This window comes from Harpegnathos saltator, unplaced genomic scaffold (assembly GCF_003227715.2).
Source record: "Harpegnathos saltator strain DR-91 unplaced genomic scaffold, Hsal_v8.6 scaffold27, whole genome shotgun sequence".
Taxonomy (NCBI): domain Eukaryota; kingdom Metazoa; phylum Arthropoda; class Insecta; order Hymenoptera; family Formicidae; genus Harpegnathos; species Harpegnathos saltator.
The window spans coordinates 422,506-447,599 of NW_020230061.1; the positions used below are offsets into that span (position 1 = coordinate 422,506).

Below are 25,094 nucleotides of genomic sequence, written 5' to 3' on the forward strand. Positions count from 1 at the left end.
CCGGACACGCAGTTGCAAGGTCAGGTACTTCTGGGACTACCCTCGTATAAGCATTGGAATAGCATTTCTTTAAGTTTTCGGGGTCGTTCTATAAGATTCCGGCACCAGAATTCGTTTAGATTTATAATAAAATCCAATATGGCGGAATTTTTGGAAAAAGTCATGAAAAATCGATAATTTTATTTTTATAAGCTTGATTTCGTATGAAAAACATTACTTTGATACAAATATAAGTGTCACATCTTGTGTCAAAAATGTTGAACTTTCAAGGTATACATTGATGAAAATGTGAATTCAAGATGGCTGCCTCAAAATGGCGATTTGAACGAAAAAGACTTAAAAAACAATGTATTTTTAGAATAATTTCGCAAAATCCTAGTATTTAGCATCAATATAATATCCAGAGTACTGATTTTAAGATATTTACTGACAACTAATTCATATTAGAGAATTTCAAAATGGCGGATCCAAGATGGCGACTAAAGGGCACGAATAATCGTGAAAATTTCCAGATTTTCATGAATTTTCTTCTATTATTTTCATATTCGTGAATTATTTTCGAGACATACACATGCACATATACAGGATGGGTAATTATAAACTTACAAACTTAATAAAAAACATTAATAAAAAACATAAAAAATATCGAGATAAATACAACGGACGGGAAAAAATTTGAATCGACTACGTAAAGTTTTGAGAAAAATTATTAAATAATTATTAAATAAAAATTATTAAATTATTAAATGAGCGAATAAATGCACAGTGATCGGACGTCGCGGTCCTGCTACTCCACATAGCTTGGACCGGATTGACAGGTAACAACGGCGCGTGACGGTCCACTGTTATTGCCTGTCAATCCAGCCCAAGTCGTGCGGAGTAACATGCCTGCGATGCCCATAACGCATGCCCACTGAGCGTTTATTCGTTCTTTATTTAGCAATTATTCTCAAAACTTTACTTAGTCGATTTCTATTTTTTCCCGTCCGTTGTACTCATCTCAATGTTTTTTATGTTTTTTATAAAGTTTGTAAGTTTATAATTACCCATCCTGTATATATACGTATATATGTCTCGAAAATAATTCATGAATATGAAAATAATAGAAGAAAATTCATGAAAATTTTCTAGATTCTGGAAATTTTCACGATTATTCGTGCCTTTTAGTCATCATCTTGGATCCGCCATTTTGAAATTCTCTAATATGAATTAGTTGTCAGCAAATATCCTAAAATCAGTACCTTGCATACTAAACTGATGCTAAATATTAAGATTTTGCGAAGTTATTCTAAAAATACTCATTTTGAGGCAGTCATCTTGAATTCACATTTTCATCAATACATATCTTGAAAGTTCAACATTTTTGAGACAAGATGTGACACTTGTATCTGTATCAAAGTAACATTTTTGATACGAAATCAAGCTTATAAAAAATAAAATTGTCGATTTTTCATGACTTTTTTCCAAAAATTCCGCTATATTGAATTTTATTGTGAATCTAAACGAATTTTGATGCCGGAATCTTGTAGAACGACCCCGAAAACATAAGGCAATGCTATTCCAACCTTATATAATGTTTCTTTACATAAAATACAGTTGCAAAGTAAGGCTAATATTTTAGGATTTTTGGACGTTAATGGGTTAAGTGTTAAATCACCGAATGTAGTAGATAAAGAAGAGATAAAGAAGAACTCCTTTTCCTTCTCATTCACCTCTTCTTTGTTTCCTTTTTTATCTTATAAGGTTCTTTCCTCCATTTTAGTTTATTCATATTAAAGTTTAGAATAAATATAAATCAAAACTAATCTCTGTAGTGTAATATAAGTTCCATAATATCCGACTTCAACATACTATGTATTAGGCGCATAGTTTGAAATTCCATGACAAATATTTTCTGCATAGTAATGCGTAACCGTCTAACCAATGAGAATTTCAACGTTTAACATTTCTATTCAAGACCATCATAAGGTCTATGTCTTTCTTTCTCTCTCTCTCTCTCCCTCTCTCTCTTTCTCTCTCTCTCCCTCTCTCTCCCTCTCTGTCTTCCTCTCTCTCTCTCTCACTCTCTCCCTCACTCTCTCTCCCTCTTTCTCTCCCTCCCTCCCTCTCTTACTCTCTTATTCTCTCACTCTCGCACTCTACAAGCGCGCATTTGTGCGCGCCATTTTAATTTATTCATATTAAAGTTTAGAATAACTTAAAGTAAGCTATACAATATTTAAGGAAAATCGGCTGTGTTTGGTCAATTTTTAAGGATTAACTCTTTGCAGCCGGCAGATTTCGAAGAGATCGATAAACATTGACATCTGTAAGTTGATCTAAACATTTGAATCTAGCATCGGGAGGATAGTTTTCATTCATTATCGCTAGCTTCGTTCGCCATGCCGCACACCAGGCAATCATAAATGCCAGCCTGGCGGCACCGACTTCTACAACTTGCGAATGCTGCCACTGTGGTGGCATCGACCGCAAAGGGTTATGTAAGTCTTAAATCACCGAATATAGGACTAGAGGTAAAGAAGAACTCCTTTTCCTTCTCTTTCACCTTTTTTTTGTTTCCTTTCCTATAAGATTCCTTATAAGGAACATTATAAGGTTTCTTTTTCCATTTCAGCTTATTCATATTAAAGTTTAGAATAAATATCATAAATCAAAAATAATTTCTGAAGTGTAATATAAGTTAGATAACATCTGACTCCAACATACGATGTATCCGGCGCATAAAATTTTAAATTCCATGATATATTTTCTGTATAGTAACGCGTAACCAATGAAAATTTCGACGTTTAACATTTCTATTCAAGACCATCTTAAGCGCTATCTCTCCTTCCCCCTCTCTCTCACTCTCGCCCTCCCACTCTCACGCACTCACTCTCACACACACCCTCTCTCTCTCACATTCTCTCTCACACTCCCTCTTTCACACACTCCCTCTTTCATACATATTCTCTCTCACACACACTCTCTGTCTCATACTCTCTCTTTCTCACTCTCTCTCCCACTCTTTCTCTCTCATACTAACTCTCTCTCATAGACACTCTCTCTGCCTCTTCCTCCCTCACAATTCTCTCTCTCTCACTCTCTCTCTCTCTCTCTCTCTCTCTCTCTCTCTCTCTCTCTCTCTCTCTCTCTCTCTCTCTCTCTCTCTCTCTCTCTCTCTCTCTCTCCCTCTCTCTCTCTCACATATCTTCCCCCTCTCTCTCACTCTCTCTCACACTCTCTTTCTGCCTCCCCCCTCTCTCTCTCTCTCTCTCTCTCCCTCCCTCCCTCCTTTCCTCCCTCCCTCCCTCTTTACCTCTCTCCCCCTCCCCATTCTCTCTGTCTGACTAATATAACCCCATTCGAACTTCTTTCGTACAAACTGTCACTCAACTCATTCACCGCGATGACAGCCGCAAACGGTACAAAGCCGGCCGCAACGCGGCATAATCGAGACAATCAGTCAACATCCCGGAAAAGGTGCCTCAACGTTTCAATGCGACTTCGATAGATTTCGATACCAATCGTCACGTTCACCGTATTATGCCCGTATCACACTAGCGATTGACGGCTGCGTTTGCGTTTGCGTTTGCGCTTGCGATTTGATGTTTGTCAATCACACTAGTGACCGCTGGGAGTAAGCGTTTGCATTTCGTCGTTTCAATGTATAATAATAGGTTTTGCAACAGAAGTGAAGAAAAATGGAACATAGAAAGAAAAAAAAAATATGTGTCATTGTGATGTTAATGATGTTAAAGTCACAGTATGAGAAAAAGGTTCTTCCTAAAAAAAAAAATGTGGGTTTGATCCTGGATAGCTAAAAGAGCACAACAAGGTTGTTTTCATAACCTCTTTCTAGAATTACAACTAGAAGATCCAGATAAGTATCGCAGGTAGATATATTTTTTTATGTATGGGTTATAATCTATAGAACGTAAGAATGTAATTTGAGTATAGTTTGTTAACTCTAATCACTTTCAGTAATTAATATTATGTATTTGTTTTGTCAGATGTCTTCGTATGTCTTCAGATTTGTTTGAGGATCCCAGATAGCCAAACCTGCGCAAACAGATTCTGAACAGAACCTGTTGACAGATTTTGTTGACAATAAGGCTACAGACTGTAGACAAAATCTGCTGTGTCAGGCGATGTCGCCAAATTGATGTCAGTTAAGCGACAGAATCTGCACACATAATATCTGACAGTAGACTGGCGGCAGATTGCGAGCAGGGTCTACGTATATATAATGTAACAGCAGTTTGGCGACAGATTGCGAGCAGAGCCTGCACACATAATCTGATGGCAGATTGACGGTAGAATGTGAGCAGACTCTGCTCATTTTTCCGCAGACTCTGTTAGTCATTTCATAAATTATTTTATTAAGGGCGGATTGTGTTCCATCTTCTTGGTAAGCTAACTAACAGTTAAAACATGAGTTTGTCTTTATTTAAACATGCAATAAAAAAGTACAAATATATAAATATTCGTTTATTACAAGTTTTTCTTAGCTACTGTGCATACATCGAATGTCTTCTATGAATTTTTTTAATTAATATGTATAGATTGTTACTGGGACTTTAATTTGTCAATCTGCAAGCTGCGAGAAACTATATACAAGATAATTTTTCAAGACAATTGACTTCCTGACAATTAGTAAAGAAATCTACAATAGTTATAGCAAGCCTTAAACCCGTTCTACAATAGAATATTTTACGATATAATTAGCTCTGTGTAGCTTATCACAGAGCTTTGAATGTATTATATATAAACTAGTATTTAATAATAATATATAAATAAATGTAGTATATATAAATTAATGTTAAAAATCGTCTTCAGAGCGATTACTCCAGTTCACTCGAGAACGCTATTGCGGCTTAAGGCTTGTTACACGTATTATATACCCGGCCTAATGGCTCTTGCAAACCAGCACAATGCGTGACGCGATACGCGAGATGCGACGCATGATATCCAATGACTGTAGTTCTCCTGTTTCTCTGGAATAACTGAAGGCTTATTAGATATACGCGCTTATTAGGTCGCGCGTTGCATGTTGCGTCGCTCATCGCGCTGATCTGCGAGAGTCATAAGGGACTGTGTACGCTTTTGGGAGTGTTCCGATATTTACTGCCAGTACTAAAAATATATAGTGTACGTAACATTAACTATAGACTTTCAATACTGGCAACGAATATTGGAATACAGTGCTGCTTACTAAGCGCTTAGTGATTATCGTTTCTGATTGGTTCATTCCCCTAGATTTGTTAAAGATCTAAAAGAATACTCCAATCATAAATAATAATCACAAAGCACTTGGTAAGCAGTTTTTTCTTCTCTTTCAGTTTAGCTGCGTTTAGTAGAACAAAATGATCAGTGAGCGCTTAATGATTCTCGCTCCTGATTGGTAAATACTTCTGGGTCTATGAAGAATCTAAAAGAATGCTCCAATCACAGACAATAATCACTAAGCGCTCACTGATCATTTTGGCTGCGTTCAGAAAACACAACGGTTACACAACGGTTGAGTAATTCGTCAACGTTATTGGTCTGAATGTAAGGATATAACAATAAGGACCAATAGTTACTAAGCGCTCAGTGAGCGCTTTGTTTTCTGAACACAATCTTTGTTCTACTGAACGCAGCCAGTGAGACCGTGGCATTCCCTATATGTCAGTTAAATTGCATTCGCCAATCTGCAAGTTCAATATTGCCCAGTCGGTTCCGAATTCAAAGTTTACTAATAACAGAAGTCATTGGCCGCATTCAGCAGAAAAATTGCTCCGCTACCGTTCCGTAGCAAACGTCTCTGATTGGTACGTCCGTTTGGACCTGCCAAAGATTTTAAAAAATTCTCCAATCATGAACATTTGTTACTGAGTAGTAGCGGAGCAGTTTTCTCCACTGAACGTGACCATTGTTTCAAGTGCGACTGTCGTTACATGACGTATAATAGAAAGTCAGTACATAGTGTTTTGCTCGGGACGTATATTTGCTGCAAAACGAGATTCGCCCAAAAAAATACGTAATTATGGAAAAAAATTATTATAAATTATCCGTGTCGCGCAAATCGGTGCATAAGTTGTGTAGAAGACAACAAATTAGGGTTATGTCGGAGATCAAAGAGAACTTGAGTTCACAAAATTCATCTGTATGTACCATTGTTGATAGGGAATCAATAAAGAATAATAATGTTAAAGATAATCCTGGCTCATCAATTCCGGGCTGTAGTTTTTGGAGCAATAGTCTTAATGTTTCCACTGATGATTATGGTATTAGGGATGACACTCATATTATTAATGAATCTTCTTGTTCTTTCTCATCTTCCTCATCTTCATGCGTTTTAGATATTAATAATACGTTGTCATTATCTTCCCATGATTTATCACAAACATCCTTTCGTGAACGATTAGCATCTTGCTTTGTCGACAATAAATTAATTCATATGCAAGGTAATAATGTGTTATCTCTCCTTAGAACACATCCTTGCTTTTCGAATTTACCTAAAGATGTGAGAACTCTTCTTCATACATCACGAAATCAAGTTGTTACATATAACGTAGAGCCAGGAGAGTACATTTACTTTGATGTGGAAGCACGTATCGTTGAAAGTCTGTTAAACGTTTCATTAACATTTATTCCTACACAGCTCCAATTAGATTTTAATACTAATGGATGCACATTGGATAGAACAGGTACTATTCATATCTGGCCTATACAATGTAGAGTATATAATATATAGCAGGCAAAACCCTTTGTTGAAGGGATTTATAAAGGTACACATAAACCTCATGATGCTAATATCTTTTTCGAAAAATTTGTTACTGATATTAGAGCAATCCTATCAAATGGTGGCATTAACTTTAATGGCAATAGAGTACCAATACAGTTGAGATCATTCATAGCAGATGCACCAGCTCGAGCTTTTGTTCTTAATCATGTTGGCCATATATCTTCGTAACCATGTTCCAAATGTAAAGTTTCAGGCACACAATGTGAACATCATAATGTCTTCCATGGAATCAACCATTCTTTGAGAAATGATGACGAATATATCAGATATGTAGACGAAGATCATCATCATAAAGAAGGCACAGGCCCATTATCGTTGCTCCCAATAGGTATGGTATCGCAAGTGCCTTTCGAGTACATGCACCTAGTGTGTTTAGGTGTTATGAAAAAGTTATTGTCTGCGTTAGTATGTGGGAAATACATATGCAGAGCAAAACTCTGTGCAAAATCAATTTCTGTAATTAATGCTAGGTTGAATATTCTTCGACAATATTGTCCTACTGATTTCGTAAGACACCCTAGACCTCTGGATGCATGCTCCAAATATAAAGCTACAGAGCTTCGTCAGATTCTTTTGTACACAGGTATTGTTGTTACTTATGGTGTGTTAGATGAACAATTATACAAGCATTTCCTATTGTTACACTGTGCTATAAGAATTTTATCACAATCTCCATCGAACAAATATCTTGATTTTGCACAACTTGCACTGCAAAAATTTGTCCTTCGTTGTGGTTCTCTCTATGGTGCTACTTTCTATTCATACAATATACACGGTCTTTTCCATCTCACTGACGATGTCAGACGTCTTGGAAGTTTAGATTCCTTTTCAGCTTTTCCATTTGAAAACAACATGTCCATTTTTAGGAAATTTTGCAGGAAGCCAGGTTTACCTCTGCAACAGATGTTTAATAGAATGCAGGAAATACAGCTGCACGGAACAAGTGATAATCAGAAATATTAGGAAATATTAGGTTGTTCGGAAAGTTCGTTTCAAATTTTTGAAATAAATTAAGAGCGCAATATTTTACACAAAGAGGAACTTTATTGAAGCAAATATGTACCGTTTTGTTCAACGACCTTGGCCCATCTTTCAGAAAGCTGCATGATGCCTTTGCTCCAAAATAATGGTTTCTTATTGGCGAAGAATTTATCAAGATGACTTTTGAGGACTTTCAAAGACTCGAATTTCTTGTCCCGAAGAAAATTTTTTAAAGAAAGAAATAGATAGTAGTCAGATGGGGCAAGGTCGGGAGAATATGGAGGATGAGGAAGAACGTCCCAAGAACGTCTAACAGCTTCCTACGGATAGACATTGCGACGTGAGGTCTGGCGTTATCATGATGGAAAACAATTCTACGCCTGTTGGCCAATTCAGGGCGCTTCCGTGCGATGGCAGTCTTCAGTTCGTCCAGTTGAAGGCTGTACTTCGCCGCGTTGATGGTTTCGTTTGGTTGAAGAAGCTTATAATATACCACGCCCTTAAAATCCCACCAGATACTCAGAAGAACCTTTTTCGCGTGAAGCCCCGGCTTGGCCACTGTTTGCGTAGACGCGTCGCTGGTTCCCCACGACCTCTTGCGGCTAACATAATTGTATAGGATCCAACTTTCATCGCCCGTTATGATCCTCTTCAAGAACGGTTTTTTTTGGTGCCGTTGAAGCAGCATATCGCAGACGTTCACACGTTTCAGCAACTGCCGTTCATTCATTTCGTGTGGCACTTACACATCCAGTCGACTTGAGAATCCTAGCTTCTTCAGATGGTCATGCACGGTGGAAACAGACTTGTGCAGAATGTCGGCGAGTTCTCTAACTGTCACTCGAGGATTTTCGTGCACGAGATCCATAAGAAGCGTTTCATCAACCTCCTGAGGCCGGCCTGAGCGAGCTTGATCTTCCATGTTGAAATCGCCAGCTTCGAATCTTCGATACTGTCTTCGAACTACTATTTTCGAACTGTCTAGTGAGTGACGCAGGCATCTCCATATATTGAGAACATCTCATTCAGGGTCTGCGAAGCCGTGAAGCCACGTTTAAAGCAATATAGCATCACATGACGAAAATGGACTTTTTGGTTCTCCATTTTTCAAACTGATTTCTGACGAAATAGTTGCACTTAGGAAGATCTGCGAAGTTTCCTTAGCGGGCTCATAGATCCGGGAATGTTTGTTGACAAACATAAAATCGTTTAGAGCGCCCTCGTTCTTACTGATTACATAGAAATGGGGAGCGCGCGAAATTTGAAACGAACTTTCCGAACAACCTAATATATGTACAGGGTATAATAAAAAGTACTGGGATGGTGAAATATCACTGAAACTAAACATTTTAGAAAATAATGTTTCAAATAAGAATTATAGGATTTCAAAAGATCTATTTACTGACATTATGAGTTTGACCTTGGATGGTGTCGCCAAGGTCAGAACAAGGTTACCTAGAATTTTTTAAATAGGACCCCCTATTCTTTATTCATATTTTTGTAGCCCTTCAAACCTTTTTAAAGAACTATAATTTTTTCCACTTTGAGTAAGCTGTTGCGAAGTTATCGAGCTTTTTATGATAAGATGTTCAGTCAGCGGCTGGAGCAATTTCGTGACTTGTATTTCATACACATGTAATATTAAAGTAATACTAATGTACTAAATTTATAACAGCACTAAAATTCACCTTCGAATTATTTCAAATCAATGAATTTGATTTGAAGTAGTACAAATTACTGATACAGTACATGATACGCGTTGTTTCATACGGAAAAGATAAATGATTGTTGTTATTGATTTTTCTTTCTTTAATTGAATTATCGATTTTGTTATCTAATTAATACAAATTTCTGTTTATTGGATAAATCTTTTTGTTTCCTGGCTTATTCGTTAGACTTTACTTTTTCTTTTAGAGATTAACATTATTCTCAAACGCTTTTGTAGAAGATGCTGTTTCAGATTTTTATCATCGATTAGCGCATTGTCAACCAATGAATGATGAACAATTTGATACATTAATCAAGCTTTTAATTGCTAGTTTTCCTTTAGGATCATCTTTCCTTGGTTGGCTGGATACTTCTTTGATCTTGTCTTGGCTGGCTGGACACTTTTTTTATCTTGCCTTGGCTGGCTGGATACTTCTTTGATTTTGTCTTGACTGGCTAGATACTTCTTTGATCTTGCCTTAGTTGACTGGACATGTTATGATAAGAAGCTCAATAACTTCGAAACGGCTTACTCAAAATAGAAAAAGTTATAGTGCTTTGAAAAGGACCGAAAAGAGGCTACAAGAATATACAATAAAAAATAGGGGCTCCTATTTAAAAAAGTCAAGGTAATCTTATCCTGACCTGGGCGACGCCATTCAAGGTTAAACTCATAATATTAGTAAATAGATCTTTTGAAAAGCTACAATTTTCATTTGAAATATTTTTTTCTAAAATGCTTAGCTTTGTGATATTTTATCCCGGTTTTTATACATCCTGTGTATATATTGACTTAATAAATATTATGAAGAGGTTATAATCAATAGGTTCCACGATGGAAATGAAGGATTTTTATTCATGTATTTCTTTATGCGTTATGCAAGAGTCTATGCTTTCTGTTGTACAATCTTTATTTTGTCCTTGTGGATTATATTATTAGCATGTATAACACTATTTCTATTGTCTCTGTTTGTAGGACATTATAAAAGATAATCTGACGACTGCTGCAAGGAGAATTGATCATTGATGAACGAATACCATTTAGGACGGAGTAAAGAAGGCCGAAATATAGAATATAAAATATAGAAGAATCTATATTACAGAGAAAATGTTCGTTTAGGCCAAAAGTGAAAGATTTTGCGCATAAGTTCTTCTACATACATAATAACGTAAATACATGTATTTTTTATATTATCCAAGTTTATTTTATATTAGTTTATTATATACTATTTTATTTTATTTAGTCACGTTAAAAAATGCATTTAGCGTTTTAAAAATGTTACATATTTTGGATTCTTATGTTCTACTATGTGGCCTGTGTGCATGCATGTATATTGTATATGTTTTCTACTATGTAGCCTCTTTACACGAACAGGAAAACATTATACGTTGCATTGCGTTAAGCGACAGGCGATGACTTTGTACAATGTTGTACAAGAATTACTTCGTTGGAATTAAAATACATAATGATTAAAAAAAAAGTACCAAATACGTTAATAAATATATTGCACGTAATACAAATATACGATTCTTTCGTTATTTTTACATAAGGCATTATTTCTATTAGGATTTGCTAATTCTCAATAAGTTAATTATCTCGAAAATTTTATTTTGCGTAGTTATGTATTAAGAATTTAAAGTCTCAACAAAAATCTATATATATGTTTATAATATTTAACGTAATTGACAAAATTGTACTTTCCTTGTAAATTATAGTTAATAATGATCATAGTTCACCTCTCCACATTGTATTGTATTTATTTCTTATTAAATACTAAAGCAGAAAAAGTAGAGAACAAAATGGTATGGGATTTAAATACCAATTTAAATGATCATTTAAAAACCTGTGTGTCCAGCCATTCCATTTAATGAAACGACAGAATCTGCTCACATTCTGCCACCAATCTGCTGTCAGAATTTGTCAGCAGAAACTGCGCGCATTCTGCCGTCAATTTGCTATTAAAGTATGTTAGTAGACTCTGCACGCACGCTGCCGCCAATCTGCCGTTAGATAATGTACACAGGCTTTGTCGACAGATCACAAGCCGTGCGCGGACACAGATGTCTACGGATCTGTCAACAGTGCCTGCTCGAATCTGTCGCCAATCTGACGTCAGTCTGCGTACAGATTGTTTACTGGGTTGTGAAGAAATTGGAGCCATTAATTAAAAGACAGGATACTCATCTCCGACAAAGTATCTCCCCTGCAGAAAGACTTGCTGTAACATTACGTCATTTGGCAACAGGTTGTTGAGCATATCTATTTTAAGCAAGTTATATATTTTTTTGTGACTTATTTTTCATCATGTAATAATTTTGTATATTATCTGTTGTAGGTGAAAGTCAAGAATCACTATCTTATACTTTCTGTCTTGGACAAAGCACTATATCTGGGATCATAAAGGATACTTGTGCTCTCATTTCTGTTTTGCAAGAAACACATCTGAAATTTCCTGACAGTGAATTGGCTTGGAAAGTAATTGTTCATGATTATATGGAAAGATGGAATTTTCCAAATTGCTTGGGTGCCATGGATGGGAAACATGTTCGGATAGATCCTCCACTTCAGTCTAGTTTCTCATACTTCAATTATTGTACAAGGAAACGTTCAGTATCGTGCTTTTGGGGGTTGTGGATGCTCAACTTCGATTTATATTCGTCGATGTAGGCACAAATGGACGAATATCTGACAGAGGAATATGGAATAAATGTGCTCTAAAACATAATTTGCAGAAAAACGACATTAATATTCCTCCACCAAGTCCCCTACCAGGTACTGAGCAGGATTTTCCTTATGTAATTATAGGAGATGAAGGTTTTTCTTTATCAATAAATGTGCTCATACCTTATCCCAAGGATCCCAAGGAACAATGTACAGGAAAAAAAGAGAGAAGAATTTATAATTACAGGTAAGTAGAAGAAAAGGAATAGGTGTTTTTTCTTATATATCAGTATTTATATATTCCACATTTAATTATTGTTGCAGATTATCTAGAGCGAGACGATGTGCGGAAAATGCATTTGGAGTCATGGTCAGCAGATTTAATATATTCAGATCTCCAATGAGATACGACCCAGATGATACTCGTTGCATTGTATTGGCGATTTGTTGTCTTCATAATATGTTGAGATCTCACAGTATAGGCCGTATGATATATACTCCACCAGGATATATTGATATGGAAGATGAAATGACAGGTCAATTGCAATATGGAGAATGGCGAGATGAGCAAGGACAAGATTTATTAAGATTACAACATCAAGGAGGCAATCTCCATGCTTCTGTTGCCATAGAAATGCGAAAAACTTTATGTGAATATTTTAATAACATTGGAAGAATACCATGGCAAGATCAGGCAATTCAGTGACAGACAAAATAAAATATATTTTTGTAGAACTTTTATTCACTTTGTATTTTACCAGCTTTGTATTTTATTAGCATAACATATTTAGATAACAATTATAAATAAACAATATTAATATTTTTCAACAGACAATTATCATTTCTACTACAAACATATAAGATAACTGTAGAACAATTATAATATAAGGAAATATTTTATAATCATTTTTCTAAGTTTGAACATAAAATCTAAATGTTAAAACATCTGAAACTAAAAATGACATACTCTAGATATCAAAAACGTTAAAACATCTGTATGCTAAAACATCTGAAACTTAAAATAACATACTCTGCATATAAACGCAGAGTTACTAGATTTATACTAATTAGGTTCATATTTGTAATTAAGATAATATTTAAATACTTTCTTATGAATATTTATACACAAAATATGTAATTACTTTAAACCTAGTACATAATAAAATATTTGTCATGTTCCTATTAAAACTAAAATAAAATTTAATTGCATTTTAAACTTTTCTCTGAGAAATAAAAACTTAGTATATGTAATATATAAAGTTTTATGAATATAATAAAGAAAATATTAAAACTGAGATATCAGTTTTAGTATTTCATTTTCACACAGTCTACGCTCTTCAGGCTGCATTTCACGTAGTCTTGCCGCAATAAACAATCCTAAGGTATGAGCAGAGTCATTATCGGGATATTGACTGAATCTGGATACAGATAAGTTAGGCTCAAATGAAGTAATTGGATCAGGTTGACAAAGTTTTAATGGCACTAACTGCTTCTTCCATGAAAGTACCAGTCTTTCTTTTAGATCCTCGTTTGGTATACATCTGATTGTCGGTATCTTGTTTTTTAGAAGCAGATACAGTAGATATAGGCTTTGTTGATGCTGTTGAGATCAAAACAGTTGCATTTTGCGAAGTTGCCTGTAGGACAAGAGTAGACATAAATCGCAAAAGTACAAGTGCATAAGATATTGGCTGTGAATAAGGATGTTCTAGAGAAAAAAGGTTAATATTCTATTTATAATATCAACAATTGTTTTAACTTACTGAGCTTGCATAACTTTCAGATACTGATAAATCTGTAGAATTATTAGATGAATCTTCTCTTGATCGAAGCATAAATTTCTATACCAAATTCCACCAGTAAAATTTTATACAAATTAAAAATAATTTTGTTATACTCATTCTTTAAATATATTCAAATGTTGTCAAAGCTCTATTATATAATAATCTTACTTTCATAGAGTCATTATAATACATGTTTAAAAGTTCAGGTTTCTCAGTAACAATTTCCTTATCTTGGTTCTCCTCTGCTACATATGATACCCACTGTGTCATTGATTCATTTGAAATTCTTCTCCTCTGTGATACAGGATCGTCAATATTCTCCTCTGAAGAAGTAGTGAGATTTGAAATGGAAGTACTCTAAACCATTGTCTTCTGTAAAAACTTTAAACGTCTGTACAAAGGCCACTTTGGAATATAAATATCTGTAGTGCCTTTTCTACTATGTTTAGAGTCCTTCACTCTTCTCAAATTTGACATAAAAGTATCTTTCATATTTTTAAATCTGCTTGCTATAACAGTACCTAGGAAGAAAGACGTATTACTTTAAATATATACAATTTATTTGTACACATAACTTCTTTCAACTTTTACATTTTACATGGTGTTCAAAAATTGTATGAAGTGATTGCATGCTATATATACAGGATGTTTGATAGCTGATCATGCAGACGAAAGTTGGAGATAGATTGGGTGTAGCCGAGAAGAAAAGTCATGTACCATAATCTCAAATTGCCAATAGTTATCGAGTTATTAATTAAAACATGTGAGCCAACGAGCGTGTAGAGAGGGGAAGCCGACCGCAGTAAGCACATAGACATTTGATACAGGCGGAATCAGCGAGTGTCAGTAGGCGAGTGCGCGCGGCGAGAGGCAACGTAAGCAACAAGAGGCGAACGTGCGCGACGAGGAGCGAGCGAGCGCGAACGACGAGGAGCGAGCGAGCGCAAGCGACAAGAGGCGAGCGAGCGCGACGAAGAGCGAGCGAGCGCGAACGACGAGGAGCGAGCGAGCTATAAGGAAAAAGCTATAAAGAAAAAGCTCGCTCGCTCCTCGTCGCGTGCGATCGCCTATTGTCGCTTACGTTGCCCCTCGCCGCGCGCGCTTGCCTATCGTTACTCACTGACTCCGCCTGTATCAAATGGCTACGTGCTTACTGCGGCCGCCCTCCGCTCTCTACGTGCTCGTTGGCTCACATATTTTAATTAATAACTCGGTAACTATTGCCAATTTGACATTATGGTACATGACTTTTCTTCTCGGCTACACCCAATCTATCTCCAACTTTCGTCTGCATGATCAGCTATCAAACACCCTGTATATATATATATACATATATATATATATACAGATATAGATATATATCATACTAAGTATTAATAGAATTTTACAATGTTCAAAAATTGTATGAAGTGAATGCATACTATATATATATATATATATATACAGGGTGTTTGATAGCTGATCATGCAGACGAAAGTTGGAGATAGATTGGGTGTAGCCGAGAAGAAAAGTCATGTACCATAATGTCAAATTGCCAATAGTTATCGAGTTATTAATTAACAGATGTGAGCCAACGAGCGTGTAGGGCTAGAGGTTATAGCTCGCTCGTTCCTCGTCGTTCGCGCTCTCTCGCTCTTCGTCGCGCTCGCTCGCCTTTTGTCGCTTGCGCTCGCTTGCTCTTCGTCGTTCGCGCTCGCTCGCTCCTCGTCGTTCGCGCTCGCTCGCTCCTCGTCGTTCGCGCTCGCTCGCTCCTCGTCGCGCGCGCTCGCTTCTTGTTATTTATGTTGCCCCTCGTCGCGCGCGCTTGCCTACCGTTACTCACTGACTCCGCCTGTATCAAATGTCTACGTGCTTACTGCTGTCGCCCTCCGCTCTCTACGCGCTCGTTGGCTCATACGTTTTAATTAATAATTCGATAACTATTGGCAATTTGACATTATGGTACATGACTTTTCTTCTCGGCTACCAATCTATCTCCAACTTTCGTCTGCATGATCAGCTATCAAACACCCTGTATATATATATGTATAATTATCATACTAAGTATTAATAGAAATAACTTTCCAATTTATTATTTCTTCATATTATATGATGTATACAATATTAACCTGAAACACGAGGTCCTAAGGAACGGGCCACTTCTTCCCAAATTGCATCTTTTAAATCTGTTCTCTTATATCAGGTGTTGTAAAATGAAATCCATTATTTTTGCATGAAATTGAAGGCTTTAATTACCATAGTTAGAATGATCCGATTTAGGTCAAATATGCGCCGTTTTGTTCGATAACTTGTTGCCATTTTGAAAATAATTTCATTATGCCTCTCTCATAGAAGCCCTCGTCCCTATTGGCAAGAAATTGAGACTGTCGATTTACACAAGCCTCTCTTGAAGCGAGTTTTTCACCAGCAAAATTGTTCGCCATGGACAGGAACAGATGGTAATCACTTGGTGCCAGGTCCGGATAATAAGGTGGATGCATAAGAACCTCCCAACCAAGCTCCCGGAGCTTCTGGCGAGTCACTATCGATGTGTGTGGCCTGGCGTTGTCCTGATAGAACACAATTCCTCTCCTATTGGCCAAAGCTGGCCGCTTCTGGGCGATTGCTTCCTTCAGACGGTCCAATTGTTGACAGTACAGTTCCGAGTTAAGAGTTTTGCCGTAGGGGAGTAGCTCATAGTAGATAATTCCCTGCCAATCCCACCAAACACACAGCAAAACCTTCCTGGCCGTCAATCCTGGCTTGGCCACCGTTTCCGCCGGCTCACCGCGATTCGACCACGACCGTTTTCGTTTGACGTTGTCGTAAGTGATCCACTTTTCATCACCAGTGACTAACCGCTTCAGAAATGGGTTGATTTTGTTGCGATTCAGCAGCGATTCGCAGATGGAAATTCGGTCCATGAGATTTTTTTGCGTTAACTCGTGTGGCACCCATACATCGAGCTTCTTTTTGTATCCAGCCTTATTCAAATGGTTCCAAACGATTTTTTGTGCAATCTTTAGCTCTTGGGCAATCGAAACAGTGCTTACATGACGGTCGGACTCGACAATGTCCATGATTTTATCGATATTTTCGACAATTGGCCTTCCAGTACGTGGTGCATCTTTGACATCGAAATTACCGGAACGGAATCGACGAAACCAAAATTGCGCGTGATTGGCTGTTACAGTATCAGGACCATAAACACTATTCACATTTTCAGCCGCCTGGCTTGCGTTTTCGCCTTCATCGAAGAAAAACTGTAAAATATAACGTATTTTCTATTTGCTAGTGTCCATCTTTGACGCGCGCTCAAACAAAACTGAGTCAACTAATTACAAAACTGTCAGAAAAGTTTTTTTAGTACGATATCTCATCTTTCTAACACCATCTAGTGGAACCCGATCGGACTTATACAACGCGAGATATAGATAACTAAAGCCATCTATTGGAAAAATAATGGATTTCTTTTTACTACACCTGATATAACTCAGAAGTACTATCCCAAAGGATAGGTCTACACTCCACTAAATCAATCAGCAGAAACTCTGCATCTTTTGAAAATATGTCTGTTTTTTAGGTGGCATGATTCACTGATTTCACATTTACAAGTTCTCTTCTAATGTTACTACAAGTCGCTTTGTGATTGGTTGCACTTGCGTCTACGATTGTGAAAAATAGGCGGACGGCTAAATAGGAATCGCAAATCGCAGTCGCCAGCAGCTTTTTTCTGATTGGTCAAGAAACAATCGTAAACGCAAATGCAAACGCAAACGCAGTCGCCAATCGCTAGTGTGATACGGGCATTACACGGATCGTTTACTAAGGGGATGAGTCTCGACTCTTGTCAATAAACTATCGATAAACTATCATAACGCACACGGTGCAAAGTTAGTTGCATTTGTCATAACTGGGTCATAGCAAAGTTAGTTATTTGTCATAATTGGGAATACAGCAAATATCATCATCAACAAAGCCAATGAGTGACTTTTTCGGAAACCTCTGCATTATCATTCGAACAAAGGCAAGCAACCCGTCATACTGATCTGTATGTTGCTGTTATCCTGTATCTTTAAAAATTGCCAGCCTTCTAAGTGAATTTTTTACGAAATATATTAAATCTTTTACGTTATTTAACGTGTCTCTACATTCTGTTATGGATTTGATTGAATCTTGAACAACTAAATTCAAATTAGGCAGTGCAGTGAATGAAAAGAGCTTTTTCTCCAATCTCCAGGATTCTAGCTTAAACTCCATTAAAAATACTAGACATATTCTCTGCACCGTCATAACATTGTTCACGAATATTAGATATAAAGGTCGACAAATCGAAACAATGTAAAATATCAAGAATTATACCGTCAAGGTTTTTTATGTCGTACTGTCAGTACTGTAAAATCCAAGAAACAGTTCTTCTATTTGTATAGAATTGTTTACAAACTTAAAATGCAAAGAATTGGTAACATTAAATTAGTAGACCTAAGATATTGATCATTACATATCATGAACATAGTATTATAGATATAAAATCCCTCCCTCTCCCTTAAGGAAGAGGGGGAGATAAGGAGGAAGGGTGGATGTCCCCTTTCTCCAAGGTGACACTAGAAGGCCAACCGGCGGGGATACCCGCTGGAGACCGCACCTCTCCCACTAATTCTCCGAAAGGGGAAGGGGGGTGCGGTACAAGAAGGCGAGGGGCTCTTGGAATAGAGTCCTGGGGCCGGGGGGTTGGGGAGGGAATGCGGGAGCAGTTCCCCTAACTCCTCTCCTCACGGTCAGGTAGACATCCCGCAGGGGTTTTAGTCGGTAAGAGTCTGACATAACCCCTGCCCCTCCCCAAGGGGGCGGAGGTATCCATGATGGATTTTCCCTGCGTGAAAGAAAAAAGTATTATAGATATAGACTTTGTTGCCGCGTCAAGTGGTTGAACGGCCGTGACGCAGGGATGTCAGAACATCCTTGTCAGAAGGATCGGAATTAGAGATGTTAGTAGACTCGGATCTCGTGCGGCCTTTTCGAGTCGTAAATCCAAATCGAGAAACCCGAGTATCGGTCGTAAGAAATAGATCAACGAGCGCTAATGTGAAACGACCTCCGTCGTTTCAGAAGGCCTGCCCTTTCGGACTCAACGGCCAGCAAGATGCCACGGTAAAAAAGGAAACTGTGGCCAAGCAAACGAAAGTGCTGAGCTCTGTCACGCTAGAGGCGACTGATCGTTCCTGCGGCGAAACGCCGATGTCCTGTGGACGAGAGCTCAGCGTGCTCAAAGACGCGATCGCGTCGCTTGTCAAATCGCCAAGATCCTTGACGGATACTTGGAAGAGAGAGAGTTCGCAAACTCCGAAGGAGACGGCCTCGCCGCTCCTGAAAGCCAAGTTCCTCGATGGACGCTTGGAAACAGAGAGTTCACCTGTCCCACACGGAGGCGACCAAAGCCCGCTCCTGAAGCGTGGCAACGTAGAGAACTCACCGCTGAACACAGTAGATTCCAACCATAAAGCTTCAACCCAGCAGGGTATATTGAGCACCCCAGTAAACTCAGCAGAGTGTAGAGTGCGTTGGTTTGAATCTCGACTATGCACTAAAACTGCTTTAGGAAAGTCTAGAAAGAACGTCGGTAAAGACGGACGCTACAAGCCGCACATACCAGACACCAGAGATTGCCACAATCGGCGTTGGGCCATGCGAAAGCACGCTGCTCGCGATCGCGTTTGGTTATATCACCCGGGCGGCCGATTCTTAGCTGCGAGCAGCGGAATCAGTGAGCGCGTCATGTAGCGGCCGCGAACGGCACTAGTGGCTACGCGCGGAGCGTCGGCGGGAGCACCGCATGCTCGCCTGCAAGAAACCAACGGGAGCCAGGCCGTCCGCCACACAGCCCCGACTCGATGACAATAATGATGCAGATTTTGGTAACGTGACGTTGTGTCATTGCTTGCACATTTCCGAACAGACTTAATGAATTTAAGTGACAATTATTATACCGTAAAAGCAATGAATCTTAGCATAAAAATAAATTTTTTTATTTCAATTCTGTTAAAACAGATTTTTTTATTTGTTGTGATCAAATTTTCTATCAATAAATATTTTAATGAGCTCATAACTTATTTAGTAAAGTAAATTATTTTTAAATATGTAAATTTTACTTTAAATAAGTAAATTTTTGTACCTAAAAACTGAACTGAAAAACTGTACGCAAAAACTGAACTGTCCTTTAGTAATGATATTATTCTCGTCTCGTCCGCAATAATAGAAAATTAAATCGTGCTTTCTACATTTTGAATTAGTTTACGTAAAATAGAATGATTCATTATGTTCAAAATTTCATTCTGAATTTCGTGAGATATCCACTCAAATGAATCTCGGCTTAACCATTTCTGTAATTGTACTGAATGTTCAGATCTCAAATTCAATAAATTGTTGAAGTTATTCGTTTCATCGATATATCCTCAAATTGGAATGCCTTAAACGCCGAGATAGTGTAACATGATATTATTTATAACAAACAAGCACGATATTCCCTCATTTGTCGTAATTTTTTGTTCGAAATACTTGCTGCAACATTGACATTCGTTCCCAGGTTGATAAATTTTAGTACAGCTTCTTTATGACACGCTGACATTTTATGAATTCGAAATTTTTCAATCGCTTTCTTACAATTCGCGTATCCGACCTCGATAAATGTATTTTCCATTTTTGAGAAAAAATGTCAAAATACTTTTCTCGTACACAGTCTTGCATACATTACACAAAGCTATTTCCTTTTTGGAATTGTATATCACCTAAGAAAATGTTTCAATCTAGGATGGCAGAAAATGACGGCCACCTTGCCGTGGTGGGGGAGCTTGCGTGTCCCGATGAAGTACAGAGCTGTGCCAGCGGGGGTTTCAGCCTCTGGCAGGTTCTACCATGCCGAAGAGGTCTGTACAGAGGGACCAGACTAAGAGCGTCCATAACACTCCTGGATGGACAGCTGCCTCCAGGTTTTACACAGGGACTGGAGGGTCGCACTCATGCGGCCCAAAGGACCCCACAGCGCGGGCAGAGTGGGCTCGTTAGCCTGGTGAAGGCAACCGGTCTAGGGGAAGAAAAACCTCGAAATCAAACCCGTGTGTGTAGGGGCACGTAAAACCCCCACATTAATGGAACATGTCATCAAAGGAATACAACGCCCCAGTACTCGGAGCTAGGGAACGGCAGGAGGGGGAGTATCGTCCAGGCACCCCCCGTCGTCATCATACGACGGGCTAGGTAGTGTGTGCCAGGCGGGCACATCACTCAAACTGGCTACCGCCCGAAGGGAGACGCTGGAGGACAGGCTGAGGCCGAGTACGAGTCGGTTTGACTCGTGCCCGGCCCCGGTCTTGCCTCCAGCACCAAAGAAGAGGAAGAGGAAGACGGAGACGTCCGCTTCCCAGCTTTGGAGGGATAGGGAGGTTCACTTCCCTCCGATCGGGTACAGTAATGTCCCACGGTTGGAGGGGGGTGAACCCCCCCTGTAGGCGCGGTGTAGGGACCGACCATCTGTCCGCCTCGCAGATGTAGGAGCGACACTTCACGGGGGAGGAGTTTCCTCCGATCGAGGACGGAGAGTCCTCGGTCGGGGGAGCTCCTCTTCGGAACGCGCGCGAGGGGGATGTCGAAGGCGCGGGAGAACGTCGTCAGCAGGGAGCTTCTGCCGGTGCGGAGGCCCTCACGGCTGGGCGAGATCCTGGCCGCGGAGGCGATCGACGGTGTTCGGTACCTCCGTGAGCTCAGGGTCGAACCGAGGAGAAAGACGGCGAGGGGCTACGTTGGGAAGCCCCTCGCCTGTCTGAACAACATGGTCCGCAGGTGCCTGGAGGAGATAGAGGAGGCATTCGCGGACTATAGGAGGATGGTGAAGGAAGGCGGTCCGCATGGACGCCTTGGGGCTCTGGAGATACAGGTGCGGGGCCTCAAGGCGGAAATCGCCCGCATAGGGCGGATAATGGAGAGGGTTCTTCCCTCTCCGGTGTCTGCAGCTGCGGGCAGCGAGACCGCCCCCCTTCACCTTTCTCCGCGGCAGCCGGTGGCCGCTGGGGAGGGACAAGACGGCTGGACAGTCGTGTTCAGCCGAAAGGGTAAGGGGAAGGGGGCTGGGGTTAAACTCAAACCCCCTATCTCCAAGGGGGGAGATGCGGCGAAGACAGCCGCACCCCCTGCCAAGGGCGGGAAGGCCAGGGAGGGAGGGGTCCCGAAGGGACCCCCCATCCAAAAGGCCTCAGATAAGGAATCCCCCGCGCAATCCGGTCGTTACGGTGACCGCCTTGCCAGGGGGTTCCATTAATGATATGTGTGGTGAAGGCCAGGCAACAGGTCGACCTAAAGGAGGTCGGCCTGGAGCCTGGCCAGTTTAAGATTAAATCCAGAATAAGGGGATCAGAAATAAGGGGGTCTTACTGGAGGTCTCTGGGAAGGAAGGTAAGGAAAAAGCCGACCGCCTAGTCAGGGACCTCCAGGACGTTTTGTGCGGGGAGGCGGTGGTCGCCAGGACGGCGAGGCGGGCTGAGCTCCGCCTCATCGGCCTGGATGACTTTGTCACCCTGACCATGGTGAGGGCCGTGATCCTCAAACATTCGGGCTGCCCTCCGGATGACCTCCAGACGGGTGAAGTCAGGAGATCGTCTGCAAGGCTGGGGGCGATTTGGATCCGGTGCCCACTAGCACCGGCCCAGAAATTAGCAGCAGCCGGGGGCTGCCTATAGGGTGGTCGTGGGCTAAGGTTAGGATTTTGGAGGAACGGCCCCTCCAACGTTTCCGTTGCCTGCACTACGTCCATATGACGGTGGCCTGCCAGTCCAAAGATGGACTGGGGGCCACTGCTTCCGATGTTGAGGAGCCGGATATGTGGCACGGGGGTGCACCGCGGAAGTGCGGTGCTCTCTGTGCCACAAAGAAGGTAGGGACGCCGGCCATCGGATGGGTGGCCATAAGTGCAAGGCAGTCCCCCGGACTGCACCTAGAGGTGGAGTCCCCTCGCGTCACGTTAAGCGAAACAGGGGAAGCAAGGCGGCGCGTAGGCGGGCCGGAGCTAAGAGGGGGGATGTAGTCCTCCTGTAGTCCCAGCCCGCCGACAGGGCCGCCCCCCCCAGTATAAGGGACAGTAGTCCCACCAACGGCCAAAGCCAAGGAGGTAGGGAAGGGGATGCTGGAGAATGAGATAGCTCATCCACCAGCACCCACTAATCAGGTAGGGCCGGCAGCGATGGGAGCGACGGCCGTTCCGTTAGCGCCGCACCCACCTCCGGCGGTTAAGCCGGAGAGGATCTCCGAGGTGGAGACCATGGAGGTCGTGGCTTCGGCCGCCCTCCTGGCAGAGGCGGGGTGGGAGGAGTGGGGGGCTAGAGCGAGGTGTAGCTCTCCTCACACACTCCCTCACCCCAGGCCGATGGGACCTGCCGGTGGGGTAGTGGCCACAGAGGCTCCCCCACCGGGGCTCATCGACCAGGTAGGAGCGGGTGGGGGTGGTCCAACCCCTTAGGGGAACATCCTCACCCGCGCCAGGAGGGGAATAGCCCTGACTCGGGGTGAGACACCCATTTCTGTTATTATGATGCAGAGGTGAAGGGAGCCCCGGTAAAGGAAAACCTGCTCCCTAGGGGTCAGGTGCTGTAGGGTCTCCCTCGGTTCCTCGCCGAAAAGGGACCCCCACATACCATCCTCCTAGATGTGGTGCCATCTTGTCGTGGTGAGGAGGCACAAGCGTACCTGTGATCCACTGGAGTAGTACCTTCGGTCCAACCGAAGGGAAGGCCCAGTGGGGAGGATCGCCTGCTAAGAGCACCACGGGTTCAGGGAAAGGTGGGTTTCGGGGTTGTGGGACAAGAGTGGGAGGGGGGGTGGGCGTCAGGGGCCAGGGTGTTTGGCATCCTGGTACAGGGGATCCAGGTGAACCTCGGCGTACCCTAGCCTACTACACCGTAATCCTAAGTCATATCTCTGGGGCCGGATGTCTTGCCTTAACCGGCTGGACCGCGAGGCGTGTCCTGTATAAAACACCACGTAATCCTACGGTTGAGAAATGCCATGCCTATAGGATGAATGGCTGGTGCGTGACCTGTCGCTAGTGGTTCCTCACCCGTGGCCCACCACGGTAATGCGGGGGCTCTATCCGGAATCGACGTCCCTTTCCCGCCGTACTCGTGAGACTCTATATGGATTCCGAAAATTTTAACACAAACTCCGAGCTTTCGGGCTCAGAGCCTTTGGGCTCAAAGCTCCGTACGGACGGGCGTAGCAGCCCGTCCCAGAGCTTACCACTCCCGGTAGAGGATGATTTTTCCGATGATAGTTTGGGCGAAGAAGAAGAGGTGGAAGGAATCCGGCTGGAGGATGCCTCCTCCTCACCCCTCGAGGAGAGTAAGGCCATGGACTTCGGCGGACTAGCCCCCGAGGGGTCGTTAACAGAGGACCGACACCGTCCTCGCCGGCGCGTAGCCGGCGGCTCTCTCCTGACCGCGAGGGTAGAGAGGTGAGCCCTTCGGCTAGGTTAAGGGCGGCCACCCATTGTGGGACCACGAAGTTCCTGGGGTCCGGGACCAAGACCCCGGTACCAGGAACCAACAGACCGGGCCCCTCTTTACGAAGGTATGGAGGGAGTCCGCCCTCATTGACACCCGGGGGATACAGGAGGGGACCCTTGGGGACTGAGGAAAAGGGGGGGAGAAGAAAAGAAGGAATCAGGGAGGGGGTGTGAAGGAGCCGAGAAGGGGGTTGCGGTGTCGGGGCGAAGGACCTGGGGTCCGGTGATCCGCTCCGACATAATACTTTCACAAGGTTCCAGGATACCAATCCCAGGCAACAATAAGGTCGCCCAGACTCTGACGTCAGGGACTGTTCAGCCCTCGACGTCAAGGGCAACGAGTGATGCGAGCGAAGCTGCTAGAGCTTCAACCTCGGGGACGACCGGTGGGGCTGTCAGGTCCAACCGGGCCTCGACTCTGAGGGCCTCCCGGGCAGCGACACTGAAAGCGACGGATACCAGCGCAGCAGTCGTGGCGTCAACGTCGAGGACGACGAGGAGTATGGAAGGAGGAACCGCCAAGACCAGCGGCGGCAGGAAGAGGGCCAGGGCAGGCACTACCAGCAGTGGCGGCTCATCCATAATGGAGGTCCCCGTCCTTTGGCCTAATGCCCATCCCGAAGAAGCGGGGGAGACCATGGCCGCTACCATGGCAAAAGGGGTGGGTAT

General features: G+C 41.7%; 1 protein-coding gene, 1 long non-coding RNA gene and 1 pseudogene across 8 annotated transcripts; 2 read left to right on the top strand and 1 right to left on the bottom strand.

Annotated features, from left to right (window-relative positions):
* The first annotated feature begins 3,300 nt into the window (after positions 1–3,300).
* Positions 3,301–4,167, top strand: LOC105190330 (uncharacterized). Its single transcript, XR_850336.3, has 2 exons — positions 3,301–3,872; positions 3,990–4,167. It is a non-coding gene; the product is annotated as an uncharacterized LOC105190330 (long non-coding RNA).
* A 1,449-nt stretch (positions 4,168–5,616) lies between these two features.
* On the top strand, positions 5,617–12,939 carry LOC112588691 (uncharacterized). 7 transcript variants are annotated; one of them, XM_025299376.1, is made up of 9 exons: positions 5,617–5,998; positions 6,954–7,094; positions 10,431–10,623; positions 11,311–11,418; positions 11,479–11,700; positions 11,791–12,118; positions 12,188–12,227; positions 12,311–12,363; positions 12,441–12,939. In XM_025299376.1, the coding sequence occupies exons 6-9, from the start codon at positions 11,949–11,951 to the stop codon at positions 12,820–12,822; spliced, it is 645 nt and encodes a 214-aa protein (XP_025155161.1). In that variant the 5' UTR covers positions 5,617–5,998; positions 6,954–7,094; positions 10,431–10,623; positions 11,311–11,418; positions 11,479–11,700; positions 11,791–11,948; the 3' UTR covers positions 12,823–12,939. The 7 variants fall into 7 exon arrangements, with proteins under 7 accessions (XP_025155161.1, XP_025155160.1, XP_025155162.1 ...); XM_025299375.1 differs by having other exon boundaries at positions 11,492–11,700; XM_025299377.1 differs by lacking the exon at positions 11,311–11,418.
* Positions 12,940–13,294: 355 nt separating this feature from the next.
* Positions 13,295–18,172, bottom strand: LOC109504629 (uncharacterized; annotated as a pseudogene).
* Between the last annotated feature and the right edge of the window lie 6,922 nt (positions 18,173–25,094).